Source organism: Galleria mellonella, unplaced genomic scaffold (assembly GCF_026898425.1).
Source record: "Galleria mellonella isolate WM207_F2 unplaced genomic scaffold, CSIRO_AGI_GalMel_v1 utg57, whole genome shotgun sequence".
NCBI classification, from domain to species: Eukaryota; Metazoa; Arthropoda; class Insecta; order Lepidoptera; family Pyralidae; genus Galleria; species Galleria mellonella.
This window is the reverse complement of record NW_026442119.1, coordinates 5881618-5896905: the sequence shown is the minus strand read 5'-3', so window position 1 is coordinate 5896905 and position 15288 is coordinate 5881618. Positions and strand designations below refer to the sequence as shown.

The 15288-nt window shown below is 30.5% G+C and overlaps 1 protein-coding gene and 1 long non-coding RNA gene across 2 annotated transcripts; both read right to left on the bottom strand.

Annotated features, from left to right (window-relative positions):
* Positions 1-2066: 2066 nt before the first annotated feature.
* Positions 2067-14465, bottom strand: LOC113509741 (polycomb protein Scm). Its single transcript, XM_026893152.3, has 5 exons — positions 13236-14465; positions 11964-12258; positions 11166-11378; positions 6704-6958; positions 2067-6146 (listed from the first exon to the last, which is right to left on the bottom strand). The coding sequence occupies exons 1-5, from the start codon at positions 14282-14284 to the stop codon at positions 6012-6014; spliced, it is 1947 nt and encodes a 648-aa protein (XP_026748953.2). The 5' UTR covers positions 14285-14465; the 3' UTR covers positions 2067-6011.
* Positions 6965-11158, bottom strand: LOC128201664 (uncharacterized). The gene is made up of 3 exons (XR_008253365.1): positions 9448-11158; positions 9274-9345; positions 6965-9181 (listed from the first exon to the last, which is right to left on the bottom strand). It is a non-coding gene; the product is annotated as an uncharacterized LOC128201664 (long non-coding RNA).
* Positions 14466-15288: the final 823 nt, after the last annotated feature.

Genomic DNA, 15288 nt, shown 5'->3' with positions numbered 1-15288 from the left:
ATCTGAGAGAAAGATAATGATATTTCATTGACCTGTGGCAACTGTTTCAGACTACCTATTCCATCTAAAATTACATATTCTGTACTTAATCTAAACATGATTTATATACTTACGATACATCTAATATCCACTACAATAGGCACTATCTTTAAAGTAGACCTTTTTAAAGTTTTACCTTTGCTAAAACCATTATAGTATATGTTATAGTAGCTCTACATGTGACGACACATCAAATTCTAGCAGAAGTAAGATTTTTGTACAAGCCACGGGCAAAAGCAACCGATGACATAGTGAAGCACTAATTCACCGATTGCTCCTATTATGTTGACTTATTACTTTTTCATGCGTCTCTATTAGAGATAAAAATTATAAATGAGAGGGAACACGCTGTAAGGGAGGTGGTTTCACATTTTGATAGTACGATATGAGTTACCAAAGTTAGACATGCGCGGGCGAATTTTATCCACAGTGAACGGATGTAGACTTTGGCCCTAGAGTATGATACGGTTGTGGAAAGGAAAGAGAGAAATCCACTCGAATAATTCTTCGGAGCACTTACCGCTTTACAGACAATAGAAGCGCTTAACGAGACAACGACTCTACGTATTGTTAGGCTTGTAGGTGTTTCGTCGCATTACTAAATAAAGCGCTTCTAAAAAAGTGCACATTAAATGCATGAAAGATGCATATTGAATATATATTGAACTGGCTCATCCCATAGATGTAAGCAATACTCCACGCAGAATCAAACTTGATAAAGATTTTGTTGGTTTATAAAGAGAAACCAATAAAAGCTGTTTCGGTGCAAAGTATTGCTACATATTATTAAGCACTCTTAGTTTGTAGAATGTCGTTTTTGGCTTTCCATAGTTTCCAAAAAAATTGAATTTATTCGCAAAATATTATGAATGAATGAATGAATGGTTTATTTTCTCTTCACAAAAGGTAGAATAAAGTGACAATATGAGGTACAGTTTGATATGAAGACCAATTTTGTGAGAGACTGGTGCTTGCGGTAGGTTCAGAAGAACCTGTGTTACAAGTCACCAGTGCCCCATCTCCATGGACTACACAAATACAAGGCAACCAATTAGTGTTATAATACACAGATAATAGATTATATCTATCCATTAACGGATAAATCTCTAGAATCTGAAATATAGGTGTTTTCAAGTCATATCTATATATATTTCTGCCATGGATAGCAATTTAATTGAATTTATTATTTAACAATTTACATTTATTTTTTTTGTAGTTTTTCATTGTTAATATTAGGTACATTATTTCAAAATTCACTTAAAAATTAAGTATACTGCACACAGTATCTAACTAAAAGATAAATGTTTGCAATAGTCATGCAATGTCAATAAGTTTTCTTTGTACCTAGGTAGAAATATTTTTTACTATCATCATAACTAAAAATAAGGGTAGGAAGATGATGATCATAACTAAATACAAAAAAAAATTAATGTAATAATTAAACTAGTAGAATAGATAAAGAATAGATTATTAATTTATAGTAAATCAAAGTTATTAACTTCATTGAAGTGTGCGCGTGGGTAATTAGCAATTTAGAACGATCAATAATTATTCGGCACTCGGGAATTCGGCATTCGAGAACGATCAATAATTATTTGCCATTACAACAATATCAAACAATACTGCGATACCAATATGTAGCAATCTCGGTAGCAACTATTTCTGGAGACACTGCCATACCAGTACTACGCAAATTACATTGAGAAAGATAGTTATTCACTACGTACTGTATGTTTCTAGATAATTATCGTTTCAAAAATTTATCGTACAAATGAATCCGTCTTAGAAATAGTGTCATTTTACTTGAATGCTTGTTGAATTTTATTCTTTTTTTAATTCATTAGGGAAATGATATTCCGAATCGATTTAATAATTTCTACGAATTAAAAATATTCCAAGAGCAAACATTTAACCCAGAATAAAATAAAAAAGTTGTGCTGTGTATGGCAAACTGTTTGTAATTATCTAGATGTATACGATCTAAGCTTTGGATATGTATATGATATTAATAGTGTAACAGTTTAAAAAATAAAAATATATTAATTTGCAATTTATTTATTTTTATACACGTTTTCCAATTATTTATGAATCTGCCTATGTACATACAATTATTACATTCTAGAGTAATAAAATAATAGTTTTATATGGTGAAAATATTTTTTCACACATTTCTATACCGTATATACAAGTTATACACATATTCGTGTACTTTCAAATTATAAGCGGCTTTCTTATATAAATAATAATATTTTGCCATAGATATATTACATAAGTCTGTATTCAAAACCAAAAACAATATACAGTTTAGACTGTGATTAATGAAACCAATACAAATTCCAATATGTGATTTGTCACAATCCAAACTGTTAATGTGATTAATTATTTACATTAAAGAAAAAATAAGCTATTCCGCACTTAATGACTATTCATGTCATGAAAAAAACTTAAGATATACATCACGTTAATTAATTAATCAACACATTTTAATATTATTACTATTAATAATATTTATCACGATAACAAATAACATCGACAATATCACATGATGAAATGTTAACATTATATAATTTGACAATGGCAAATTAAATATTTTATAATATTAGACAGATTTACAAATAAAATACTTTTGTAGCTTAGCATTCATACAGACTTCAAAAGGAACATCAAGAATTTATTATTTGGGATGTTGCGACAGTTTAACATTAAATGACCAAATAGCTGCTACGTATGTAGTTTGATTAAAAAAATAAAACATTAGAAACGCAGCATACACATAAAATCACAGCTACCTTTATTGGTGTCCTCGAGGGCTTCTTGTCATATTTGGGACATTTTAAGTACACCTAATTATTGAAAGGCACTAGACCTAATCTACTATAGAATATCTGTACACTGTATTGATTTTGGAAGTTTGTATTATGTACTTATCATTCAGGCATAACTTCGCGCACGACTAGCCAATAATAATATTAAATGTTAAATATATATACAATTACTTAACGAAATGTCTAATTAATACAGCCCATAAGATCAACTAAATTTAAGGATAACGAAATGAGCAGTTTCTACATTAAATGCATAACTCATTTATTATGACTATAATGATAATTTTTATAGATAAAGGAACCCATATGCAAAAATATAATAGTAGGGAACTGCACTGCAATTATACATTCTTTGTAGTATAAATGTTACTAAAAATAGGAATAATAAGAAAAATCTACGCATATGTAGTAAGTTTTAATTGTAATACCAGAAAATATAAACTATCACACGGCATAATTACAATTACACTGAAAGTAAACACTATAGGTATGAACTACAGTTTTGTCTTAAAACCATACAATCCGTACAATCATGATTGGATTTAAGCTAGTGCAAATACTGATGTAAAAGCCAAGACTTTAATCTTAAATGTAACAATGCATGATGGGTGCCATATCACAGTAGGAATATTCTGTAAAATACATGATACTGTCACGATTACATCCTAATAGCAAACTCACTTGCAACCGTCGTACTCGTGAACAGAGGGCCTACCATGAAATATTTTCCGAAATTTCGGGGACGAACGAAATAAAAATTTGATGTTAAAATTACATAATACCTGCCGCTTAATTTTTTTAAAAAATATTAAAATATCGTTCCTCTGGACTATTAGGATAAGATTTATGATGAACGAAACGCTCCATTTACTGGGTCGATTTTGGTACGAACAAAAACACGATATTGAGCCCGAACTTCGGAATTTCATTTCATGGTAGGCCCCCTGGTGTTCCTTGAAGCGTTTATTCCGTTCACGATTATTGGGATTGATTTAAAAAATTGGTAAGTTCGATTTTTAAAAGACTTAGATTAAATTATACTATAGATTTTAAATATTCATATACTATAAAGCTCGAAGAACCGACAACCGATGGGAAAGAAAAGTTATTGAATGGCGATCCATTAGATGGAATGACTACTTCAAATGCATTCCAGGGAGAGAGTAGATGTAGATAGCTTATGACCGTTTCTTATGAAAGAGGTCTATGTTTAGCAATAGACAGATAACGGTTGATATACTATTTAAATAAATAATCAATCACCAATTAAATTTCTAAATTATTGTTTTGAAATATCAATTATCCAATTTACTGCGAGTTCTTCTTGACAGACAATACTTTGAAGACTAATTAAATTATATTTGTGAAATTACAGAAATTTAGCTTTTGCCCGCGACTTAGTTCGCGTGGAATAGTTACTTTGGACAGAATATAGGTTTTTTTATTTTGTAAATATGTATCTATTACTTGCAAACTGGTGTAGTAAATAGCCATTACAACTTGCAACTTTAAACGTTTGTCCTTGAGCTTTGTTTATTTTTATTTTTTTATGCAACTTAGAATGGCAAACAAGCTGACGGCCCACCTGATAAAAGGTGGTAACCGTCGCCTATACGAGCCATACCATGGACATAACATAGTATACTGTTTCGCCCATGACTCCATACTCAGGTATTATTCCTCTGTACCCTGTAAATTCACTGCTATATTCCACCCTTCAAACCGATTGTCATTGCAAATTCTGCTTTCAAGGGAAACTGCACTCTTAAACTGAAATGGCAATTCAGTCGGAATTACTGGAATACGGAGAATTAAAACATTTTCTCATTTTGCCATTCCAGTCATGATTATAGCTTAACCTATTTATATGTAGATTACGATAAACATTATTTTTTTAAATCATATAAACTAACTTTTTGCGATTGAAATAAACAAAAAAAAAATGACCCAAAGAAAACGAAAATGTATTAACCTGCAGAAAACCGAAAGAATTTGATATGATACTTTTTGACGAAAAACATTAACTCAAGACAAACCCCTAAAAACAAATCAAAATCGTTACAGCGGAAAAATTCCAATACTCGCATACGTCCGACAATCATCTGCCCCTTCGGGTAGGCACACTTAGCAATATTACCCCCACTACACCGCGCCGCGCCGCCGCAGGATCATCGTTTATTGTGTATGACGCTTGGCAAGTCCCGTGAACGCGACGTGTAACAACGTTCAACCCTTTCCGACGTTCCAAATTTCATCAAAATCGGTTCAGTAGTTTAGACGTGAAAGTGTAACAAATAGATTTACTTTCGGATTTATATTAGCAAGGATTTACAATTTCGAAATACTTATGGTTAAGTTTATATTAATAAGGATCATTTTTACTTCAGTTTTATTCTACTCTTAAATCTTTTTTTATTCAATTGGTCCTCACCACAGACAGGGGCGCCGACTCCATGGGTGCTCGGAGCTCCAGCACCCACAAGAGATAAATAGTGGGTGCGGATCACCCATGATGCTAGACATCATAATATAATTAAAATAATCCACATCTCATTATGTGTTGTTTACATCGCGCTTGCTTGTCCAGTAAACAGTTCCTGTCTTTCAGCAGAAATAATGAATAAGTGTCTAGTTATCAAAAAAGAATGAGCACCCGCGAGATTTTTTTGGAAGCCGGTGCCCCTTGACCACAGAACACTCCATGCTGTGATGTCCATGAAACACCCCTCATATATTGCCACTCTAAACGACTAAAGTTTGTGACCTCTTCTTTCAGCCACTTCATATAATACAATGAAAACATAATGTAAAGGACGGCATTTTATAAAGTGGAGATAAAAACAGATAAATTAAGTAGTGGTAATAAATTATCAAGTAAACAACAGCTTTTTGGATTTACAACTGTTAATCCAAAAGGGTTTAATAATAATATAGTAAAATATTGAGCAGGTATTGCTTGAATTATTATGCAATAAACTTAATGTCTTTGAGATTCTAATAAAGAAGAAACCTTCATGATCTGTAATATGGAAATAGAGCATTTATATTTTGAAATGCAATAAAATACTTAATATTATACATATTATTAAAATTAAGAAACTTACAGTTTCAGACTCTAAGAGCAAATTATATGTATAGTACATCTACTTAGGTACTATAATGTCGTCGATTTTTTATTTTCGACACTAAATTACAAATTTTTAGCGCAGGACCTAATTTTAAACCCATATACTTCATCATCATATCAGAGTTTAAAAGTAGCAATGCTTTGCCATCTATTTCCTGCAACAAAAAAAAAATTTATAAGCAAAAAAAATTACAAAATGGCTATCAAAAAATTACTTTCACTTTATACGATTGACATCTTTGGAGTTTTGTTAATTTTCAATTGACTTCAAAAAGAAAGAGGTTCTCAATTTAGTTGTATTTTTTTAAGTTTGTTACCTCATAATTCCGTCAGTTATAAACCGATTCGAAAAAAATATTTTTTTATCTGAATGATGAATTAGGTCCAAAAAAAATTAGCAAAATTTATCCTATTCCATAGATTTTAAAAAAAGTTCAGTAGTTTAATGTTAACACCAAAATAACTGATTTTACTACAATTGAAGTTGTTTTTATTGTGAAATACAATCTTAATTATGTAACAGTAACAAATAATAAAAAAAAAACAAACACAACCAATATTCATTAAAGTAAACAATGTTGGTGTTTAAGTGAATAGTGGACATTTGCTAGCAGAGTGAAAATTCTCCTTGCATTCATCATGGAGTTATAAAAGTACAATTATACTTTGTGTGCGTAGGATATGTGTCAAATGGTTTGTAATTAGTACTTACATGTTTCCTAAACAAGTCCGCATGAGCAGCTAATGCCTGATCTGCAGCTGCTATAAATCCTATAACATCCTCAACAGACCAATCGGCGGGCGGTGAAGCAGGCGAAGGCGGCGGCGGAGCACCCGTAGTGGAAGACGCAGGCTCGGGTCGCTCGGGAGATATCCGAGCCATCTTGCCGCTGCCACCTCCACCACCAGGCCCGTCGCCGCTCGATGACTCACCCGTACCGTTGACATTACTGCTGCTAGTGTCATCCTGAAATTTATATAATGTAAATACTGTGATAGTTGACTCAAAAAAATACGCCTGCATTTTTTAAGAGTTCTCATTTAGAATTCAGAATCTTAAAAAAAAATCGTGACACAGTGGCTAATAATTCATTTATGCCTTATTTATTCTATGCTTATGTTAGCCAACATCTCATACGTGCATTAAACTATTGAAGACATTATGTTGCACGAAATATTCACAAACACACCTACATAATAAATAACGGACTTTTGTGCCATATTTTATTAGTCAATAACGTTTAAATAAATAAAAATAAACTGAATTCATACATCCAGTAAACATTAAATAACGTTTAATATGCGCTTTACAAAAAATTAAAATTTCATATTAAGAGGACTATTACAAAATGATATTTGAAAGTTTGGTCGCGCATTGATTTGCACAGACGCAAATAAACGTGTAGCGAATTTGGTATGGTTGACATCAGGGAAACGGCTAATCCTAAAAGCCAAAATCTTAGGTAGTATGGGTAAAACATATTCAACCCCAATAATTATCAAATTATGAATAAGTTAGTACCTTGGTTAAAACCCCTAGATTATGATAAAACGGAAAAACTATTTTGTATGACTTAATTTTATTAACCTATGTACGAGTGTATTAATGTACGGGAATAAATAATATTTGGAGTTGAGATATGACTATTTGTATAGCTGCATAGCTATATAAAAACATTACGCTATTTATATGGTAGTATTATTGCATGGAGGGCATGGATAATAGTTTTTGCCCTAACGTTTCCCGTATCTTTGTCCATTTCCAATCGCTACCTATATATCGTTCTGGTGCCAAGTAGTGCAACTGTGTATTTGTGAAGATGTATGAATTTATCTATTTAATCTATGTATATAATTGTGTATTTGTTTGAAATATACAAATGAATTGTAAAATGATATAATCTTCAGCTATCACAGAAAATAAAATTATATTAGGAAAAAAATCAATTGAAAAAAAAAACATTTATATTGGTCTCACCTGTCTCATTTTTAATCGCACTAATCACCAGTTGAACAATGCAGAGCACGACATCTATTTTACTAATAATAGCACATTTTTCGATACATTATAATTTATTTTAAAGATACCCTATTTTACTAATATAAAATATGTTGTTTACTGAAATTTGTACTATTATAATATAGCGAAACTGCACGAAAATATGTATGTAATTGAAAGCATTGGAATCTAAGATACAGGCTAGCTCTAATTTAGACACTACTGTGCTGGGCATAATGTTACATTTAATACATTCACTTTAAAATTACAGTAAGCCCATGACTGTATATTTTTAATTGCAATAAATCTTTATTATTAAAAAAATTGGATTAAGAACAGGAAGATGAAATTATTAAAACATAATTTATTTATTAATACTTTTTATTGCATTAATTATTAAAAATATCATACAAAAATTACAAACAATAAATTCAAGATAATTTAAATACAATAGTTTGATACATTATTGCCATATTTACTTGTTTCAAATATTTTATTTTAGTAAGCAAATAATATAGACAAAATAAAATAATCTTAAATATAATAACCATATTGTCTATGTCCTCTACCCAAAGGTTGTCTGGAAGAGATTGCTTAGCAATAAGGCCGCCTTTTATATTCCTTTTTATTATTTTATAAATGGTGCAATAAAGTGTAAATTAAATAAATAAATATATTGTATCGCATTTTAAGTGAAAGTAAAACAAAGATTTATTAAAAATAAAATTCATTAAATTTACTTAGATTTCAAAAATTTTATGGTAAAAAGATAGGTAATCTTAGTAATATAATAAAATTGCAACTAGACGATGTCTATATATTTGAAATATTAAGTTGTTGAATTGCATAAAAAATCTAAAGAATACATATTTAGATTTAAAGTATTTTATTAGTAGAATATGTTACCATCCAAATGCTCAGTAATTATAATTATTATAGAAATAAAGATATCTAATTTGATATGGTCACTATAAATAAAACTGACTTAGTTTTATATGAGATCACACAACTTTTACATTTTATATTTTGGTGAGATTATATTTATAAAGAAGCATTTGTGTGCGTCTTAAAAAAAATAAAATGTTAAAATTACACATAGTTTTAATAGGAAATTTAAAATTGTTGTGGTGATTAGATACTGGAGATAAAAATCAAACCTTATTAGAATCGTTCATTAAATCCTTTTTCTTTCTGAAATAGATACAGAGTTATACATTAATTTGTGGCTAATTAAATTAAACAGTATAAAAGAAATACTGTAGTTCTAAAAGTAAATTAAGTACCTTGCTTCTTGCGCTTTTCTTAGTGTAGCTGGATATTGCTTTTTGTCGGAGAACTGTACTTTTTTTGGCATGCTAAAAATAAATAAATACAATATGTATATTAAACAATGTCATTAATATATCAATCGCAAAAATATAATATATATTAACTAAAAGTGATTAAAAATTACTTACGGTATTAAAATTGGGTAGTCACGCTATAGTGTTGTTCACAACGTCAAATGCGTACGGGCATCGTGTCGTAGCCATGTCGCAAAATGACAGAGCTAATTTCTTGACAAGCGCTAGCGCGATAGTGTGTCTTCACGTTTGACGAAACAATATTTATACAGCATTAAATTATTATTATTCCAAAATTTTTACCTAGTAACTTATGATTTTTTTATTATATTTGAATACAAATATATTAACTCTTTGATTATGTATTTTTTATGCAAATTTATCGTAGTATTTTTGAGAAATTTTGAAATGATTTTGGAAGTTTTGGTAAAAAGTTGGGTTCAGTTATGTTCAATTTACTTAGGTATTTGTGTTGAAAATAAAAAAAAATATATCACTCTCAATTTATAGAATAATTAACAAGTTTTAATAACGATATAATACCATTTTTATGTTTCTTCATTATTGAACGACGACCCCAAACTTCAGTCTCTTAACATTTTAAACGACTTTAGAAATCAGGAAGAAATGAGTACATAATAAAAAGAAATGTAACAATTTAAAAATTCTGTTTTTAAGATTAGACATGTATCTATATAATTCAGGAATTAAAATGTATAAAACCTTAATTGTTTAGAACCAGAAACCTAAAATCTCTGATTTACGTTGTTTTGTGCAAAAAATGTGAAAGACCTCTTAATAATTAGTTAATTACATTAGTTTACAAAATTGAACTTATTTATATACTCCGAAATAAATGTATTAAAAATATTTTAATCTACATTCCTTAAACCTAAAAGTATTAGCATAAATAGTTTAACACGTCATAATTACTTCCTACAGTCAAATGTTTTTTTTTTAACTACTTAACGTGTTGACGACAGTTTATTGTTTATTCATCTGTTCAAATGATAATTATTTTGTTTCAAATTGATTTAAAATGTCGAGTAAAAAGTGTAAACAAAATTCTGATCGTTTTTATGTTTGTGAGCAGTTTATACTTTCAAAAAAGAAAAGATCCATTGTAGATTAGTTGAAAAGTGCATATCTTCATTATTTTGGATTTCCTGTTACAAATCAGGACAAAAAGTGGGTGGTGCATATGTTTTGCGAAAGCTGTAGAATCATATTGCTCCAGTGGTCATTAGGAGAAAACGTTTACCATTCATTTGATTCAACAATGCTATGGAGAGAACCTAGTAATCATGGTAAAAATATGATTGTTACTTTTGTGTTACGAAGACATTGGGATATAATAAAAAAAATTAGGCAAGTATTATACATGCCGAAGTTCCGTCTGTTACTAGGCCCATATTACATTTGAAAGATTTACCACACACAGTTTGTCCCAGTAATTCGGGTACAAACATACTAGATGACAATGAAAGTGATGTTGAATTCAAATCAATTTCTAGTGATTCTTACGAGTTCTCACTTCAAGAAAATATACCACATTTAATTGAACAAACTGAATTAAATGATCTAATTTACTTTTTTACAATTTATCACGATTTACAATTATTTAGATCTAAAGCAGAACTTCTTGGTTCCCGTTTACAACATTAATTAAAAATCTGCCTAGAACCAGAAACAATGTAGGTTTATATTATTGCTAAATACATTAAAACTGTTTAACTTGTATTAAAATTGTGCAAGAAGTATTGAAATATTAAGATTTTTACAACAATACCTATTTAACACATCAAATTAAAATTTATAATTTAGCTACTTACACTCTTAGGCCTCTTAACAGCTGATGACACGCTATTTGAAGTGGATTCATTACATAAAGAGCAAGGTCGAGCTGCAACCTCGCCTGTATCTATTTCTATCATTCCTGGGCAGCATCCAACACTATTACATACAGCCTTCAGCCAACTTTTCAATTCATCATTAGTAAGATCTGATGGTACCTTCACAGAATAGTTTTTAGAGCCTGATGAAACCTGTAAAGAAATATTATAACAGCAAATTATTAAGTAGGCATTGTTAAAAATTAATAAAATATTTAAGTCATTATTTATAAATTAATATTGTTAACTATAACTTAAAAATATTTTTAGCTTTGTGAAAAGGAATGTAACTATACATATATGCAATTTACATGCATAGAATCATGTTCCGTTTTTTATTCCCTAATTTTTTATTTTAATTTTCAAGATATTAATTTCCTATTATATCAAAAATAAAAGTATATACAATTCAGGTAGTTTGTCTTGATCTATGTCTGAATTACACATTAAGCAATAACTATTGCAAGTCATACTGAATTATTAGTAGATTGACTAACATATTTAATTTTGAGGTTGCTGATTATTTAACATGAGTTTACACAGGAGTAGAGCATATAAGTAAACAATTATAATTTTGTAATGTATGTCCAGAGATATCGAAATAAAAATGCAAGATTACTGTTACTTGTTTACTGGTCGGTTACAAACTGAATGACATTTTATTTCTTAGTTACCTTCAATAGTATAACTTGTTAACTACTAAAATTCTTCTGAATGAGAAATTAAATCAATATTTACCTGTACATTAGTTATATTTGAATAACTACTAGATGCTGTTAATATCGCCCTTGTTAACCTCTGCGGATCAGGATGCACACTAATCAGGTCCTTTGCAAGAGACTCGGCTGCTCCAGAAGGTCCAATGCCAGTAATTGCACTGGGCAAAGAGCTGCTACCTCCAGAACAACTACTACGTATTCGTAAACGAACAATGGCTGTTGGTGTTGATATTGGTGAAGTTGAATTACTAGTGCCAGTAGATCCACCCTCCGGCAAAGCTGGATTAGGGATACCACTAGGCCGTAACTTAAACCTGAAAATATTAACATAGATTGTGTCAACATTTACTCATAAATAATAAAAACATAACAATAAACAACTGCCATATCATTCAAATTGAAAATTATAATTAATTTTTAAAAAAATCATTTACAGGTGCAAAAATCGATGGCTCCAAATATTCCACCAAGGTAATTAATTATAATAATATTTCTTTATAGTATTATTATATATATATTATTGTTGTGAACATTTGTAAATTCATGTTGTTACTCAATAATGTGTAAACATGGAACAAATTAGAATAAAATTTGGCACACAAGCCATATATTAACACATAAATATTTTTATTCCAATTCATCTAGACAAAGCTTTGAAATACAACTGATATTTTATTGCAAAACATGCACAGACCTTTATGCCATATATTTATATGCATTTATATACTTTTTATTTTTTTAAAGCAAATAAGTAAAATTCTGGCAACTTGATAACAAGCATATATAATAGCTACAAAATTAATTGAATTCTGCTTCACCTATAAATAAGCACAAGTATCACATTTTGCAGTATACTTGACTTATACTCTTGGAGGGATAAACATACAAGTGTATCAACCATACTAAATATTAATAGACATGATAAGTCTTAATAATTGTGAAATAAAAATGTTTTCAAAATTATAATTGGAATTACTCATTTATCACACTAATATAATACAACTGTTATTAAACAATATCTATATCTAGGAGATATTTAAGAAATATTAATCTGGTGGATCCTAATAAAACAATAGAAGTAAAAACAACAGATTTTGTTGTATCTATCTGTCTATATATTTGTTCAGACATCACAAAAACAAATTGAATAAAATTTTTACTCTATGTTGTTTTATTTTATCTTGATACATAACCTAGAAGTATGAAAAATACTTCTAAAATCTTTGCATATGAAATTGCAGGTATAGGCTAGCAAGTAATAAATAAAAAAATAAAATAAAAAGTAACCTACCTAGAAGGTGCAGTGGCACTTTTTTGGCCTGGAGGTTGCAATGGATGGCCTGCTCTAGCACACCAGCCCACTGGGAATATGTCCCTTGAATCATACTTGCACCAATAGTCAAAAGCACCTCGCCAGCCATCAAAAGTCACATGAATCTGATCATTTTTCACTGCTCCTACTGTAGCACAACAAATTAATTGGGGGTTTTTCTTGTCTACAGCTTCCAACTTTTGTCCAACCATAAAAGAATTTGTCTTAGGAGTTGGCGGCTCTTCTTGGAACACTTGAGCAGGAGCCATTTCAGCTCCATTCAATGTTTTGAGCAAAAACATAGGCCAACTACTAGCATTCATACGAAACCCAAGAGGAGGCTGTAACATTCCATCATTCTTCTCACAGTGACCAATAGGATGAATATCACCAGCATCAACAAGCCGCCAAAAATCATTTTTATTGTCACTACCATCAAGCCTCAACCTGAGACGCGGACCCAACACGCCAACTACTGTAGCTATGCAAGTTGAAGTCAAATTACGGGGGTCCAATGCTTCTAATTTCATGTTTACTTTGAAATCATTGACTGGAGGTAAAGGAGCTTGTTTGAAACATTCCTGTGGAGCTGGTACACTACTTGTTTCTTTCATATACTCATTCCAATCGAATGCTTGATAAATATCATAATATGATCCTGTGGAATTGTTATTAGAATGGTTTTCAGAACCATTTGCACCATTTCCAGATTGCGGTGAAGAAGTCCGTTTTTCATTTTTCTTTTGATATTTATTCAAACAAAAAGTTGAACAAAAGTTCTTGCTACTTGATGGAGCATTCCCTTTAATAACATTATCGCAGTGTAGACAGGCGCCTTTACTATACGCCTGTCTAAATTCAGAAAGACATGTTTCGGAACAGAACTCCTTTTTACCATTCTCTGTAGGTAAGACATATTTTAGAGGAGTTTTACTCTCTGCGCACCATGTACACGTACGTTTTGGTGGCCTGCCAGGTCCACGTATTTTGCCGGGAGCAGGGCCCGATGAACCGACCGTGTTTGACATCCTTTGGTAAAACAATATCTAATACATTATTGCACTAGACCATTGACACACTGAGTTTTCCTTTTACATCATAGTCTCAACCAGACTCAATATTGCAATTTAATAAATAGACACTTAATATTTCTGCAAAAATATAAACAACGTCAAAAAGTATTTATGACGCCGTTCCAACGGCCATATTAGTTTTTCTTTTTATTAGTGTTGCCAATGACATGAACATAAATTTCAAAAAAGTAAAGCTTACTAGTGAGACGTTATTTCATCGGAACACCTCTTATAATTGTAGAAAGCTCAAGTCACATAAGGAATATTGTTTTCCCCTGTGGACAGGAGCACCACCATATCACTTCCTTCCGTTGGACCGCATACAAAGCCGGGCATTTCGAATTATTATTAATCAGATGTTGCATGTATGTGTATCGTTTACTGAATTTATCATGGAGAGTGCTTTGAGGAATTGTTCAAATTAAAACCTGCTACAGATACTGACATAAAGTTCCAACCGTTTGCTTAGCAGGCGAGTTGGCAACCGCAGTTAGGCTTTTAGAGATATTTTAAGAGGAACGCTGTTGCCTATCCTTCGCCCTCCCTTAGTCGCTTATTACGGGAAAGGAAGGAATAGCCCATTCTATGCCGGGGCACACACAGCGTCCTTCTTTTTTAAAATCGGTTAAATACACTATTATTTATATCATATATTGCATAGAATTCATAATAATATTTGGTTTCTAACAATGTTATATAATACTACGTAATATTAGGTATCCTTACATATAAAAGTGGCGTTTTGTAGAATAGTTATATACTCAATAGTTATTATATCTCATAATGCTTATCGTTGTTTTAATTATACTCTACTGTTATTACTCTATATATATATATATATATATATATATATATATATATATATATATATATATATATAGAGTAGAGAACGCCATATGGCATTAAGTTCACCATTTGTATTTTATTGTGCAATAAAGAATAAATTAATTAATTAATCA

Coding starts and splice junctions, on each gene's coding strand:
- LOC113509741 (XM_026893152.3), bottom strand. CDS start 14,284: ATGTCAAACACGGTCGGTTCATCGGGCCCTGCTCCCGGCAAAATACGT. Junction 12,259..13,235: donor AGTGCCACTGCACCTTCTAG/GTAGGTTACTTT, acceptor TAATATTTTCAG/GTTTAAGTTACGGCCTAGTG. Junction 11,379..11,963: donor CAAATATAACTAATGTACAG/GTAAATATTGAT, acceptor ATTTCTTTACAG/GTTTCATCAGGCTCTAAAAA.